Genomic DNA, 15823 nt, shown 5'->3' with positions numbered 1-15823 from the left:
TCTCTCTCCCTTTCTTTTTCCACCATTGGGGGATTGAACCTGGAGCCTCACATACAAGGCAGTCACTCTTCTGTTGATCTATAGCCTCAACCTTTTTTAAATTATCTAAAATTTGAAACAGGATCTCCTTAACCTAGCTGACTTTTAATCCACTCTCTACCCTAGGTAGGTCCTGAACTTGTGATCATCCTACCTCATCCTCCAGATAATGTTTTTCATTGAACAAATTTCAACTCCATGATATATAAAAGAGCCACACTCTGAGATTTATTGTTGACTTACAGAATGGGGAAAGAAGGAAATGATGGTACACAAGGAAGGGGATGGGACATTCCTCATGCCTTTCCTTGTTTATTCTTCAGTCACTGACATTATTCTTCATAAGTCACTCACAATCATCCATGACTTCTCCAAAAGACCAGTGTGCATCCTTCTTTATGCACAGTCTGTGTGTCTCTGTGACGACACTAAGCCCTTAGGTTCATAAGAGCTTTCTCTTTCATTAAACTCCTCATGTGTGGTTTGTTTGCTTTATTTCTTTGTTGTTTGACTCTGAGTTTCAGAATGCTGTTGAGGCTATCATCAATTCCACTTCTGCATGTTTGGTGCATAATAGATATGATTAGGGGCATAATACATATGATTACTTTAAATTATGTGTGATCATCTCATAGCAAATATTTTTCATTATGCATATGCATTTTAAACTACATTCTCAACAGTTTCATAGCAGAGACAATATAATATATTCTCCCCAGAAACCAAGATGAGAACACAAGCTAAATGTTTTGTTCAACTAATAAAGGAGCAAATATTTTATTCATGAGTTTTGTGGTTATGATCACATAAAAATGAAGTGTCAATTATCCTTCAAAAATCTTGTGTTACATAAGGCTTTTATGGCTACTGATTATATAGACAGGTTTCCTACATAGATCATTCATCTCTCTCTTCACGGCAGGCAGACTGTTGTAGGAGATGCATAGCAAATGTTATGGAAGATCTACACAGAAAATTCTCAACAGAAGACTCTCAAATTTGGCCCAAAGACACTTAAGGAAATGTTCAGCCATTCCCTGATGGCTATTAGAGAACTGCAAATCAAAATAACTCTGAGATGCCATCTTACACCAGTCAGAATGGCTAAGATCAAAACCACCAATGACAGCTTATGCTGGAGAGAATGTGGAGTAAGGGGAACACTCCTCATTGCTGGTGGGAATGAAAACTTGTACAACCACTCTGGAAATCAGTATGGAAGTTTCTCAGAAAATTGGGAATCAACCTACCCCAGGACCCAGAAATACCACTCTTGTGCATATACCCAAAAGATGTTCAATCATACCACAAGGACATTTGTTAAACTATGTTCACAGAAGCATTATTTGTAATAGCTAGAACCTGGAAACAACCTAAATGCCCCTCAACTGAAGAATGGCTAAAAAAAAATGTGGTATATTTACACAATGGAGTACTACTCAGCAATAAAAAAACAATATCTTGAAATTTGAATGTAAATGAATAGAACTAGAAAAAAACATCCTGAGTGAGTTAACCAGACCCAGAAAGATGAAGATGGTATGTACTCACTCACTCTTAAGTGAATACAGACTGTAAAGCAAAGGATAACAAGCCTATAGTCCATGACCCCAGAGAAGCTAAGTAATAAGGAAAACCCAAAGATAAACATATATAGATCCCCCTGGAAAGGGGAAATAGATAATATCTCCTGACAAAATTGGGAGCATGGGGGTGGGAGGAGAAAAGAGGGTGGGAGGGGAGGAGGAAAGGAGAAGGAGAGGAGGGAGGAGAACTTGAGGGAACAGAATAGTCAAGACGAGGGGAAGGACAGAGATGGAAAGCAAGGAAAGAGATATCTTGATTGAGGGAGCCATCATGGGACTAGCAGGAAACCTGGCTCTATAGAAATTCCTAGGAATCAACAAGGATGGTCCCAGCTAAAAACCTAAGAAATAGTGCAGAGGGTGCCTGAACTGGCCTTACCCTGTAATCAGATTGATGACTATCTTAAACATCACCAATAGAACCTTCATTCAGTAGCTCATGGAAGCAGAGGCAGAGAGCCACAGTGGAGCACTGGGCTGAGCTCCCAAAGTCCAACTGAAGAGTGGGAGGAGTGAGAATATGAGCAAAGAGGTCAGGATCATGATAGGGACACCCACTGAAACAGCTTACCTGAGCTAATGGGAGGTCACCAACCCTGACCAGACAGGGAAGGAACCAGCATAGGACCAAACTAGTCCCTCTAGTTGACAGTTGTACGACTGGGACAGACTGCAGGGCCACTGGCAGTGGGACCAGGATATGTCCCTGCTGCTTGTACTGACTTTTTGGAACCCATTCTCTTTGGAGGGATACGTTGCTTAGCTTAAATATAGTAGGGAGGGCCTTGATTCTTCTTCAAAGCAATGTGCCAGCTACTCTGAGGAGTAGATGGGAGGTGGGGAGGAGGGGAAAGTGGAGGGAACAGGAGGAGGGGAGGGAGTGGACATTGAGATTGGTATGTAAAATGAAAAAAAAGATAGCTCTTTTTTTTTAAATAAAAGAAAAAAAGGAAGAGAAAGAATACTAGAACATTAAGACATTCACTCTGAAATCCACTTGACATTACTTCTTCCATAGTAAGAGCTCAAAGATTCAATTTTTATTGCTATTTATTCCATTTTGTGACAGAGTTTCACTATGTTGCCCAGACTAGCTCAAAACCCAAGATCCTCCTGCCTTTGCCTCCCAAACCCTGGGATTGTAGGCATGTGTCACAATAGGTAGGTTGGATTTGGTTCATTTTTTAAAACCCCTACTAGGATATTGCTTATGCCATTGTTCCGTAATTCTGTAAACAGTTTCTCTGCTTCACTCTCTGTGCTTACTGAACATCAGATATTGATACATCATCAGATATTCTAGACTGAAGAATTTTAAGGTGAATATATTTTTCATTCATATAAAGCAGTCAGTCTAGAAAAGGAAGCAAAAGTGTAATGAGGTAATGAAAATAAAGTGTGACAACACCATGAACAGGTCCCAACAGGGGACCACAGACTACAGGTTCTCAAAGACCATGGGTACCATGGTTCCTTTTCCTAGATATGAAATTATGCCAGTGTTGGGGCTGAGTACAACAGATGCACTGTGTGCATCCAAATACTCTAGAAAACACAGAAAATGAGCATGTTAAAAATACTCCCTCTGCTGCCAACTCTGCCCTCATTAGCACCTACCTGGATATACTCTGTAAGAGAATTAAAGATCTGCTTGGTGACTGCCAGAGCTTTAGAGAAATTGTGCTGTCCAGATTCATCAATGATGTCCTTTCCCGAGTAGTACCAATAGAAATCGCTGATGGATTCCTGAAAGCAAACAGTAGAGTTTGACATTTGGATGGATCTGATCATATCTCTACGCCTCTGCTATGAACAGAGCCGGGGAGCCAACAAAGATGCACAGAGATAGCTGCCCCTAACACCTTCCAAACTCACGTAGTTCTCCACAGGGAAGAATGTTTAAGGAAGATACACAGCCTTTAGCACCTGGAAGACTATAATATACGACATCCAAAGTGAGCTATGCCCACTGAAGATAATAGTGATTATCCATAGGTAATTTGATCCTTCTTTCAGGGCCACTGAAGCCGGGTCTTTACTGACAACACTAACCTATGCCCAGCATTTTGTAACAGACACTCTCATGATCAAGGGTCCTTCTGCCTTGTCTTTGAACACATGTTTTAGGAATTAAAACTTCCCTAAGTGTGAGGGCATAGATTACAACTCCTTCTTTGAGGGTTAGACTACATAGACATTCTCTGAGTGATGCGGGTCTAAAGCCTAAGTTTTCCAACTTAACAATGGTGTGAAAGTGCTATCGATCCAGTTGAAGTTGTACTTGTAGTTCCGAGTGTTGTTTTTTTTTTTTTTCAGCTACCTATTTATGATGTGAAGTCCTCTGATAATGTTATTCAGGAGCCCAGGGTCAGCCACATAATCTTAAGAGTAAACCATCAATATGCTACAGTGTCTCATCTCACGAAACTATGATGTGCAATAGCTAGGCGTAGGAAATGCATCTCCAGCTTATGAGTGGCTTATCGGGATATAGTTCCATGGAGGAACATCTCTATCCTGGGCCTCCCTGTTTCTGCATGGCTGTTGCTAGCTCGTGTAACTGTAGATGCAGTGCACCATTGCCCATGGTTCCGACTCACCTGCAGACGCAGAAGGTAGTCCACGGTGCTGATTATGATGTTCACAGTGGTGGTGTTGCCCATCTGAGTCCTCAGAAAGTTCTGAAAGTCTGAGAACATCAGTGCTGGGTCAGAACCTAGGCCCATTAGACCAAAGGGAGCCAGGCATACCCTGTTAACTGAGCTTAGACATAGCATACTATGTGGCAAGTCTCACACAGAGAATATATTTGGAGCCTCACAAATCCTGCTCTACTCTGAGCTCTGATAACCCTGTGACACCTAGAACAAGATAAAATCCAGGAGGTGATATGAAAGGGATGGTGATTCTGGGAGTGGTTTAGCCTTGGTGACACTAAACAGCAGCAGTCATAAGCCTAACGGTCATTCTATGCAGCTTTCGTATTAAGGACTAGATGAACTTGGATAGCCTGGTGGTTTGAATAAGAATGACCCCCATAGGCTCATATGTTAGAATGCTTGGGTGACCAGTTAGTAGAACTGTTTGGGAAGGATTAGGAGAAGCAGCCTTGTTGGAGGGGGTGTGGCTTTGTTGGAGGAGGCGTGTCTCTGGGAGTGGGCTTGGAAGTTTCAAAGGGCCATGCCAGGCCCAGTCTCACTCTTCTTCCCTGCTGCCTGTGGATAAACATGTCAACCTCTCAGCTCCAGCACCAGCACCATGCCTGTCTCTGTCCCACCATGAAGATCATGGACCAACCCTCTAAGCAAGCTCCAAACTAAGAATTGCCTCGGTCATGATGTCTCTTCACATCATGCCACAGAACAGTAACTATTTGAATCAAGCAGGTACCACTGAATGAGAATCCCGCCACAGATGCTGCTTTCCCTCGACAAGTCAGCTGTCCCCACTCACCGCTGTTGTGTCCTTCACAAAGCAGCTGTAGGAACCGGAAGAGATCCTGTGTGAACTCATCGTTCTGGAGCACTTTTTCACCTTAAAAACATAATAGACACGGCAGCATGTGCATGGCCTCTCAACAAGGAACACCTGCTAAGGCACATGACTCCAAACTGGCAAACGGCTTTGGAAATGAACCTTTGGACCGATGTTGAGAAATCCAACTAATTGATAGCCAAGGCTGTGGAGTACACAGCGCAAATAGTAAACTGTGTAGCCTGAAGACACATCCTGCAATGAGAATAACTAGGCTAACAGCAGTCAGTGGCCCACAGCCCATCAAAACCCATGCTTCACAGATAGATAGAAGGCACTTCTTTAATTAAGCATCAAGCTGCAGGGTTAAACTCGGCATGCAACCACCAAACCCAAGATGTATCTGTACCAAAGCAATTAAATCCAATCCCTTAGGATTCTCACACCATGGTAGGAACTCCGACTAGAGAGTCACACTTACCACGCTCACGAACAATGACTGGCGAAGAGAGGAAAAAGAGAAAATACAAAGTAAGAAACCCATAAATACTGTAACAAACTTCAATTATAGCTAGCTCTATGAACACATCCAGCCTGGATGCTGGCTTTAGCAACATCAGAGAGAAATGTTTTGCTCAAACGGAGCAAGTCTTTGTAGACAAAGAAATTGCATGCAAAGGCTGTGATCAGAAAGAGCTGAGCTTTCAACCAGGGAGGGGATGACCTTGGCATTCATTGGCTACTTACGTGTTCCTTCTTCTGTAACCATTCCCAGGCCTTCAGCTTTATTCTGCCTCTCAAATGCATTCAAATCAAGGACACTTTTAATTGACAAAAGAAAACAAGGTTCAGGGCTAACCACACTGGGAAAATAGATTTCTAATGTCAAGTATTTACGAAGAATATTTTGTCTCTTTATTATCATAAATAGACTAACACATAACAGTTTGTCCAAAAAAGCCTGAAGCCCCTTGGGTTTGTGCCAAGCACTGTGGTTTATGGATGTGACAGCTCACAGACCTTGTCATACATACAGAGAGATGATGATCGCTGTTTAGTTTGAATCCTTTCTTATGGGTGAAGATTTAGAAAGCCCTCCCAAGTCAGGAAGAGATGATTTGATTCTGAGATTCCTAAATTACACCCAATGCTCACCTCCCACCTCTAGCTGTTTTCTCTAAAGATCACAGAGAATTGTGGTCCCTAGTGTCTAGGATGAGGATTGGAAGAAAAAGCTGAATGATGAATTCTGATGAATTCAAAGGCCTCCCTCTCTTATGGTTCCTACTTTGTTCAAAAGCCAGTAGCAGCTAAGATTAGGCCTTCTGTGAAATGGTGTCCCTTGGTGTCCCTAAATTTGTGAAAAGTTGGTGTTTGTTTCTGTCCCCACTTCCCCCTACCTTCCTGGCTACAGTCAAGTTTTTCTGAGGCAAGAAAAGCTACCCAGGCTGGGAATGAGAACACCTTGGGAACAAATCACTCCCAAATTAAGTACCCTTACGCTTTCCCAATAGGTTAATTCCTTAACTGATCTGAACAGTGTGCTAGAGCAAAAAGTTTTATAAAGGTATCGCTCTTAGGGGCGTGCATGGCTGAGCCCATGAAGACTAGCATTAGCTTTACTTCTGTTGGGGCTCAGAGGACATGGTTGTAGACTAGAGAGTTATTAGCACTCTTTTTTTTTTGTTTCCTTTTTGGGGACTCTTGGTGAAATTTCTATTGCTACCTTTGTTGTTTTTCTTTTTAAATTAAAAAACATTATTTTTGTGTATGAATATTTTGTCTGCATGTACCATGTATATGCCTGGTGCCCATGGAAGTCAGGAGAGGTTGTGGGATCCTCTAGACCTGGGGTTTATGGATAGCTGTGAGCCACCATGTGGATGATGGGAACTGAACCTGGGTCCTCTGCAAAAGTTACAAGGACTTGGTCTCCTCTGACATCTCACCAGGTGCTAGATGTGTTGTTTTCCCCATCCCAGCCTGTGCAATTAAAAAAGGGCTGCTTAAAAAAACCCAAATTATCCTGCTGTTTTACTACTTAAATTTTGCTGTGTTGGGTTGGGGATTGGGGCAAGCGGCAAGATAAACACAGGAAATGACGTTTGGACCTTGTTGCTTTGAAGCTTTGCTTTTGAATTGGTGCCATGCATTTCATTTTAATCCCTAAACACCCATGCTGAATGTTTTAATTTTCTTACTGCTTAAGTATTTTACAGATATGTATTATCTGTGTAATAATCAAAACCATTAAAGTGTCTTAAAACTTCTGTGAGAAATCATCTGGGATGTTCATCCCCCCAAATGTTCAAATGGAAGACATCATAGTCTGTCTTAACTCTTGATACTTAGAGGCAAATGGTTAAGTAATTGTAACTTTGGTTTCTGGCAGGAAATGATGTTTGTGACTGATGTGGATTACTTCTCTTAATGTAGTTTGAATGTAATCCTGAAGGCTAGGGAACATGAGCCACTCTCTGGGATTTTAAGGTAGTGAATGCTGAATCTTCTCAACAATTGCATGGTAAGGTAGATGATTTTGTGTACCCCTTTATCTTTGTTTTTAAGAATGCTTAGTGGTTTCCCCAGACTTACCTACAAGACTGCATAAGACCAGAAAGGCTTTGAAAGAACCCAGCATCTTTTTTCTCTTTTAAGTAATCTAGCATTTTCTGTAAAGAGACACAGTTTAGAGAGAATCAATGAAAACTATGTCGCAGCTCATGATCTTCCCAATTCTGATGGAGAAATGGCAAATCCCCTGCCATAGAAGCACACCAAAGCAGATTCAGGGCTACAGATAAGAGTTACTGGTGTAGTTAAGAAAATATAACCTCTACCCCAAGGCTCAGGGAGCATCTGGCAAGAGGCCAAAAAAACCATAAGAGCAAGGGGACCAGGATGTCAGTTGAGAGGCTGTCTTCTCTACAGTACCAGGGAGCTGCACCTACAACATCTCAACAGTAGGTTGCCTAAGTAAGGTGTGAGTAATATTAGCACCAGATGACATGCCAGTCTGTTCGGGAGAAATCTTAGAAGGCCCTATCCCTAGATGAAGAGCTACAGACAATCAATGACTACAGGAAATTAATAAGGGAGAATCAATCTTCCCCAAGGCTGAGTCACTTGATAGGTGATCCAAAACCAAGTGGTCAACCCTAAAGGCATGCATTTGGGCAGCACTAAATGGACACAGAAGGTTGTATTTATATGCTTAAATGAATGCATACATGTAACAATAACAAAGAAAACTGTGCATGAGTCAAAACATCTACCCAGGGAGTCAGATTCTATTGTTTAAAGGCTTATTATTTTCACTACTTCATCACAGCGTAGTAGACCTTTAGCATTTGTGGATTTATTGTTTAAAGTCTTTATTATTTTGGATGAGTGTTGGGATGGTGACATCGTAATGTCATTGTTGCTGAGGTATACTCTCAATTGCTCTATGAGTATTGTTTATCAGAACAAGAGTCCAGACAGCAATGGGCCTGGTTGAGAGCACAGACATTTTTACTTTGTTTTCTCTGGTCTCTGATTTTAGAAAGGAGGAATTTTGTGTGACATAAAATTTTTGTATATTAAAAAAGAGCTTGCTGCAAGATAGTTAGCTGATATGTTGTAGTGGAAAAAAGAAGCCAGCAAGACAGAAAAAAAAATAACAATTCTTCATGAGAAATTAGCTTGGGAAGATTTAAAGACCAAGAAAACATTATGTCTAAGATAGTTATGAATTCAGAGACTTTGCAAAGGCTCTGAGATATACTTTTATGAATATTAAAGTGCTGTTTGAACTCACTTTCTTGTGCACAGGGCTGTTGTAGGTCACAGTGGCTTTCAACTTTCTTAACACTGCAACCTTTTACTATAGTTCCTCATGGTGTGATAACCCCAACCATAAAATTATTTCATTGCTACTTTATAGCTATAATTTTGTTACTGTTATGAATCATAGTGTAAATATTTTTGGAGAAAGAGGTTTGCTAAAGGGATTGTGACCCACAGGTTGAGAACCACTGCTTCAGGAGATACTCACAAATGCCTACCTTTCTCAACCAGTTCCAATTCAGACACCAAATGACTACCAGCTATCTGAATACTGACTTCTCATTTTATGCCCACTAGAACGTAATCAGCGAGATAGGATGTTTTGCTATTATATTTTGCGGTCTGAGAAATTGAACATGGGGCCTTGTTCATGTTAAGCAAGTGCTTTGTCACTGAGCTATAGCTCTGACCCCTGGGTTTATGAGACAGAGAGAGTCTCACTCACTTTGTAGCCTGAGGTGGCCATGAACTCATAATCCTCCAGCCTGAGCTTCTCAGTTGAGGACTTCATTTGTATCACTCACTAGAATAACTTCAGCCTTTACAGCAGAACCAGGCATTGTCAGTAATCGGTAAATAAGTGTTTAACGAAGAGGGGATAAGTGAGTGAATAGCAGGAAGGTGAATTATTCATGTGGTTTCTCATGGAAGTACCCCAGGAACTCCACACCATCCCCCATACCATCTTACCTGTTGCACGCCAGCATTGCCTCCATTGAGAATGGCAATTCCCAGCTTCAGTGTCTCAACCACCATGGGACTCATCTCACCTGCCAGGGTGAAGATTTGATTGAATCACCAAGGAAAAAGGTGGTAAATTATACCTGTTGGGCTTTCTTAGGCATGTTAATGTGACTTTAGGCCATGGAGCGTTAGCTCTGTGACAGTCACCGAGGGTCTACCTAGAAACAGGGACATCACCTTTGCTGGCACTTATCATCTGAAGGACCATCTCTGCAGCACCACGTTCGTGCAAGCGTGCTTGCTGATACAGTGTTTTCTGCTTCTCCATCTCCTTCTCCTAGAAGAAGTCATATAGAAAGATCAGCCCTCCAAGGCTCTCATTCTTCCCTTCTGCCCATGTTCTCCTTGGGTAAATGCAACGTGGCAAGATACGCTGAGAGTGAATCTTTCATGGCTTATGAAAAGCAATGTGTTGCCCATGTTCTCCTTGGGTAAATGCAACGTGGCAAGATACGCTGAGAGTGAATCTTTCATGGCTTATGAAAAGCAATGTGTATAACTGTGGATAAAGCAAACCTCTAAATTTTATTTCCAGACACGACCTGGCTTCCCCAAAGAATCTACCCATAATTTACTCACTCTTTAATGTTGAGGTTTCTACTCTTTATGTTGCTAGGTAACAGTGTTTTCACCTTTGCTATTATAAAGCAAATTATTATTATTTAAATAGTGAAGAGCAGAGAGAGAAGATTGACTCAGTATGGTCACTTTGGGAAGAGGAGCAGGAAGATTCAGCCAAAGCTCTCAGTCTTAGCCTTCAGGGTCCTAGCATGAGGGTAGGACACACACTAACTAAGCAGTGCAGGTCAAGGTGTGGACTTGTCCATCACCCCTGCCTCAACTCCAGTCCAGGCAAAGCCACAAGCTGTAAGCCTTTCTCCTGGAGACAAGTTCCTCCTTGGCTGCCTCCAGGGCTCTAGCTTTTCCATCTCCCAGCATGCAATTTCTAGCAAGTCAAGATTTAAATGTGCTTGTCTTTCAATGCTCTTTATACAGGAAACATGCTTGAGGGGCCACCTGACTATATTTGTCTGATGTAAGAAATGTCCCTGTATTTACACTGCAGACATGTTCTACCAGAACTGGTTACCAGAAGTGTAATTATCTACGTCCACTTTTATTATATTTTTGGATGCTTTGCCTATCAAAGAGCACAGAAATCTAAAATTGTGCAGTCTTAGGAGTGCCGGGCTTCTGCACTGCCTTCAAATAAAACTGCCATCAACTAGTATTTCTAGAGTAGCAGTGATAATCCAAATGCCCTTGATTTTTTTCATTTTTGGTTGTTTAAATTTGCCCCTTTTCAGTCTGTTTCTATAAGATAAGTAGACCAGTTCCCATAAGAACCAGCATAGTTAGAAGTGGGCACTGCTGATGAGCAGGATGCCTGCTACTTGCCAGTCACAGAGGCAGATGGCAGAGCCATGGCTGGACTTGCTGAGTCAGACACAGCAGTACAGTGAGTCCCATAAGCCAACGGCAGTCACCATTCTGAAGCCCCATTCTATTGGCCTGTACGGGCCTCGGTTCTAATGTATTTATGGAAACTCACTTCAAATGTTTTTTCCCTCTCTTCATCTTCGTCTTCATCCTCAGCACTCTGACAACTCTGGGTTCCATGGAGCAGGGAAAGGAGGACACAGACAACCAAGTTATAGGGAATCACTCTTCTTTTTTTCGTTATTTCTTAGTGTATTTTATAAAAAAAACTTTTTTATTTTTACATACCAATCCCAGTTCCCTCTCCCTCCCAAGCATAGCTCTTCTGACATTTAGAACATACAAGGGACAGGTTATCATTCACAGACTCCTAGGGACCTCAGCACCTTGTAAAACTAGGAACATTCCAATCATTGCAGGCCTACATTCTACTTTAAATGCCATTTTTGTAGTCACCAAGGGGTTAAGGAACAAGAAAGAAGAACATGGAGTTCACATATCTAACGGGGACCTGTTTTAAGCACAGATACGAATTCCCTTCCCTAAAAAGTTTTGATGCAAATGAGGACAAAGGAATACAAGAATTTGTCCCTCTTAAGACAGATGCCAGGGCTGTGATATTAAGACTGGAATATCCATGATAGAAACCCCAAATTGTCACTTTGTACTAGGGTCATGAGAGACAACAGAACAAAGCAATACGAGTTCCTGTTTGCCATCATCTGTCTCCTCTTTTCTGAATGTTTTCCTTATGTACATTCAGCATGCCAGAGTTTGTCAAACTTCTGGGTGGCATTCCTCTAGTCACTGTGACTTCTCTGAAACACTGGAACCTTTTCTAGTGTCTGGCCTGTGTCCTTCATGTGCACACAGAATGAACTACCTGGCCTCTCCCAGTCACTGACTGAAGGTGGAAGACAGTCTTTGTGCTTAAGCCGAATTCAGTCAGCTTTAGAACTGGACTATGAATCCAGTTGCCGCTATTTCTACAAAGTCTCAAGGTGCTACACTAACAATGCGGGCACTGTGTGATGCCCAGAACCTGTTTATGACCAAGCCCTAGTCTTCATGCTTATACAACTTAATATGATAGGCAGATTGTGACAACGTGGTAAGAACCCAGGAGTACCTTGGCCATCATACTGGAGTAGGAGGTGTACAAAGGGTCATCTTCCAATTTGCTGGAAGAGAATATCAGAAAAAATATTTAGCAGGCTATGTTCTGGAGTCAACAAAAAATTACTAAAAACCATATAAATTCCAAGTTAAATATACTAGTGAGCTAATTAGATACTCTGGCTCTGAAAAGCTCATCTAGCACTGTCTCAACATGGAATTTAGGATTAAAGTCATGATTTTAGGCCATTTCATCTTTAGTCTGTCTCATATTATGATGAGAAGCCTGTCCTCTGGGTGTGTCCTGGTGACCATGAACAGAACCTCTCAGTTCTAAAATCCCTTCTACCTGCTGTTGACACAGAAGGGCAGTTCTGAGCGAGCCCTGTCCCAGGCCTGTGGGAAGAACACCATGGGGACACTCACCTCCTCTCTGTGAGGGCATTGCGGCTAAAATACAGGATGATTTGGTGAAGTGGGTCAGGTTGCTTTTCTGTCTCTTCCTCTTCCTCCTCTTCAACCCTGGGAGATTTCTACACAGAGCAACACAGGCAGATTTGAGGCACAGATCCCTGTACGCACTGTTACAACCGCATGCGAGTAACGAGAAGGCGAAGCGCAAGGCACAGAGGGCATCGGACTGAAAGCATCATCTACCAGCTGCTTATTCCAGCGCAGGAGTCCCGAGGATGCAGGGTTGCTGTAGACAGACACATTTCCCCAGCCAATCAAAGGGACGTTCCATTTTAAGTTAAATGAAATCAAAGAAAGCAAAGGGCTGGCCACAGGGAAAGAGCTACAGACTCCAATCAACATTCATGCAAGCTGTGAGCACCCCAGTTCAGGAGGGAAACCCTGCTGTCACTTAAGAAATTGAGTCCCTCTAGACAATACATGGAATTTCTTCTGGAAAGCAGGCTTGAGATAGAGGTGAGAACAAAGTCATAAATCTCTGGGCTTATTCGGGGTCCAGTTGTATTATTTTAGTTTTTTTTTTTCAAGTATCGCAATGTTTATTGATAGGTACAAGTATATAAAATCAGGCCATGAACATGACTTAATAAATTTAGCAGACTTAATTTCAATACTATAATAAGAGGAACCAATTAAAAAAATCTTACCGTAGTATTAGTCTAGATTTAAGCTAACAAAAGACCTGTCTCTTTGTTTCAGCTTCACACTCTACCCTAAATTTACATTGTCCTGCAAAACTGCCATGTAGGAGTCGCAAGACCGGCCCTCCTCTCACCAAACCACTTCTCTGTGTTTATAGAAAAAGAAGCAGCAGCGGGTGCTAGTGGAAACAGTGAAATTTTCTGGCAGAGGTTAAGTCAGCAGGTGGATGTACTTGGTGAATTGGTGAGAACTACCCAGGTTGTGCGAATGGTTCCGCAGCAGAGGGCTAAAATGCCACTTCCTGCCAGCTTCACACCAACCAGGAACGTGGGAAAGCAAAGGCAGCACCTTTCTCATCAACAGGAGTGTGTGGGGAAAGCAAGGGCAGCACCTTTCTCATCAACAGGAGTGTGTGGGGAAAGCAAGGGAGCTAAGAACAAAGGGAAGAAACGGCGAAGAGAGATTTAAAAGGAAAAAGGGAAGGAGAGGGCAAAGACACAGAACGGTAGTTCAAAGAGGAGAATGGACAGAAAAGAATGAAAGAGAAATAATCCAGTATTAGTGCAGAGAACAAACGAGAAGCTGGGAGGGAAAGAGAAAAGAGAACACTAAGGGTGAGAAAAGAGAAGAGGAGGGAGGGCTTATTTTTTCCTGACACAGGATGAGGCTGCTCCGTTGTGATTCCCGTGGAGTGGTCCCAGAGTATGAAGTCTACTAGAGAGTGCATGCCAGCTTTCTGAAAGGCCAACACAGAAAAGAGATGCAGGAAAGAGGATTATTTAGATGTGCCTTCCCCAGAGCAGAGCTACTGTTTTGGATGTGGAGTTTTAGCAGGGAGTAAGCAGGGCAGGGGTCTCCTGCAACCAGTGGTGCTCAAAACTTAACTAGGCATGGACTCCCCATGCCACAGCTGTGCACTTTAAGAAACATTAGTTGTTAATGGTGATGGAGACAGGGGTGAGGACATTAGCACCTCTAACTGAAATTCCATCCTCTGGCTCATAGGCCCATGGGCAGCATCACCCTGAGAATTTAGTTAGCTCTTTTCAGGTCAAATTGACACAGCACACACATTCTCTGTAAATGCCTGACTTTCATAACATACACAAACACGGATAGAAAAATCAAACCCATTCATGCCCGTGTCCACTCCCAGTTTGTTCGGTACTTACAGCCAAATCCTGTACTAGTTTCTCTTCAAAGGAATACGCCTCTGTTTCTATCCAAAATCTCTGATAGCCATGGAGGAAGAGGTTAATAGAGCGATGCCTGAGTGGAAGGGTGAGAGGGGGGGTCAGGACAGTTGCTGGGCTCATTAGTTTAGTTTGGGTGGTTAGCGGTTAGTAAGCTGGGACAGACTTTTTGTACAATTCTCATCTTCTGATTGGTCAGGACAGCCAGTAGTTCACATTGTTTCCTTCAACTAGGTAACTCATAAATATCGGAGTTCTTCCAAGTGCCATAACCAGAGTAAGACACAACATCCCTATTTAGCTTTACTGAGTTTTTAACAACATTGCCATTCTAGTGAGAAATAGCAGATTAGATCAAGTCTGAAAATGTTCGCTTCAGGTGAGTTTAGTCATTTCTTCAGATTAGCCCACTGTCCAGTAATACAATTAAAATTGGGTTGTAGTTTAGTGCCAGACAAACTGAAAACCCTCAACTTCTGCTTCCACACCTTCCCCTAGCCAAGGAATACCTCAGCGGGGCACTCCAGTGGTCACTTAGGAAAGCAAGATCTGGGCGTGCTATGCTGTGGGCATGCCTGCTCTGCGCCTCTGAGATCTTGGCTGTGCTCTGGTGTCTGGCTCATGCCCCTTCCTGGAAAGTTGGCCACAGAAGCACAGCTAAGAGGGACCATAGTAGCAAGCCAGGACGGGAATGCAGAAAAGGACAAGATCGGTCAAGTCCTGGTTTGTGTTTTGGTAGAACCAAAATCTGGCTGTCTCCCATTAAAATCTGACCAATCAGAATTTTACTTTCTAAAAAATTGTACAAACACGTATTCTTATGGGAACATTAAATCATGGCCAGGAACAGAGGCATGTGCAGAGGACGAGCTGACGTCTTTCAGTTACATTACCATTAAAATGGGTATTAGTCTGTCATACTGAGTTTTTTCATTAACCTTTTCCAGCCAAAGACGTTGAAAGGTGATCAGGAAGAAATTGTTAATTTTGTGTCTGGAGAGAAGCATACAGGGTTTTTTCTTTTAAACACTGGCACTAGATGAACAGCATCTCTATAATCAGACAAATCCCTTCAGGCATTTAGTCTGGAAGATTCCCTGACACTGAGACCATCACAAAGTAGGGAAGAGGAGCGGCTTCCTCCGTTGCCTCCTCTATGAGTTGGTTATGAAATTGACTCAGAATCCTTCATACTAGAGAGAAAACGCAGGCAGCTGTTCTGGAGCAATTGTCTCAAGGACCCATGCCTCATGACAGGGATTCCGTGAACTTATCCCGACATACGCC

The 15823-nt window shown here is 42.5% G+C and overlaps 1 protein-coding gene across 1 annotated transcript in view; it reads right to left on the bottom strand.

Moving 5' to 3' along the window:
• Positions 1-15823, bottom strand: part of Ryr3 (ryanodine receptor 3) — a 571876-nt gene that overhangs the window by 27968 nt on the left and 528085 nt on the right. Inside the window, exons 76-87 of the mRNA XM_026787730.1 lie at positions 14516-14612; positions 12654-12760; positions 12241-12292; positions 11224-11280; positions 9849-9948; positions 9618-9697; positions 7695-7771; positions 5847-5920; positions 5581-5598; positions 5079-5159; positions 4226-4314; positions 3243-3371 (exon numbers count right to left, since the gene is read on the bottom strand). Of these exons, the coding sequence (XP_026643531.1) occupies positions 3243-3371; positions 4226-4314; positions 5079-5159; positions 5581-5598; positions 5847-5920; positions 7695-7771; positions 9618-9697; positions 9849-9948; positions 11224-11280; positions 12241-12292; positions 12654-12760; positions 14516-14612 (961 nt within the window). The remainder of the gene's footprint in view (positions 1-3242; positions 3372-4225; positions 4315-5078; positions 5160-5580; positions 5599-5846; positions 5921-7694; positions 7772-9617; positions 9698-9848; positions 9949-11223; positions 11281-12240; positions 12293-12653; positions 12761-14515; positions 14613-15823) is intronic.

Source organism: Microtus ochrogaster (genome assembly GCF_000317375.1).
Source record: "Microtus ochrogaster isolate Prairie Vole_2 chromosome 14 unlocalized genomic scaffold, MicOch1.0 chr14_random_1, whole genome shotgun sequence".
Classification (NCBI taxonomy): Eukaryota; Metazoa; Chordata; class Mammalia; order Rodentia; family Cricetidae; genus Microtus; species Microtus ochrogaster.
The sequence above is the reverse complement of the archived record's forward strand: the minus strand, read 5'-3'. Positions and strand labels throughout refer to the sequence as shown.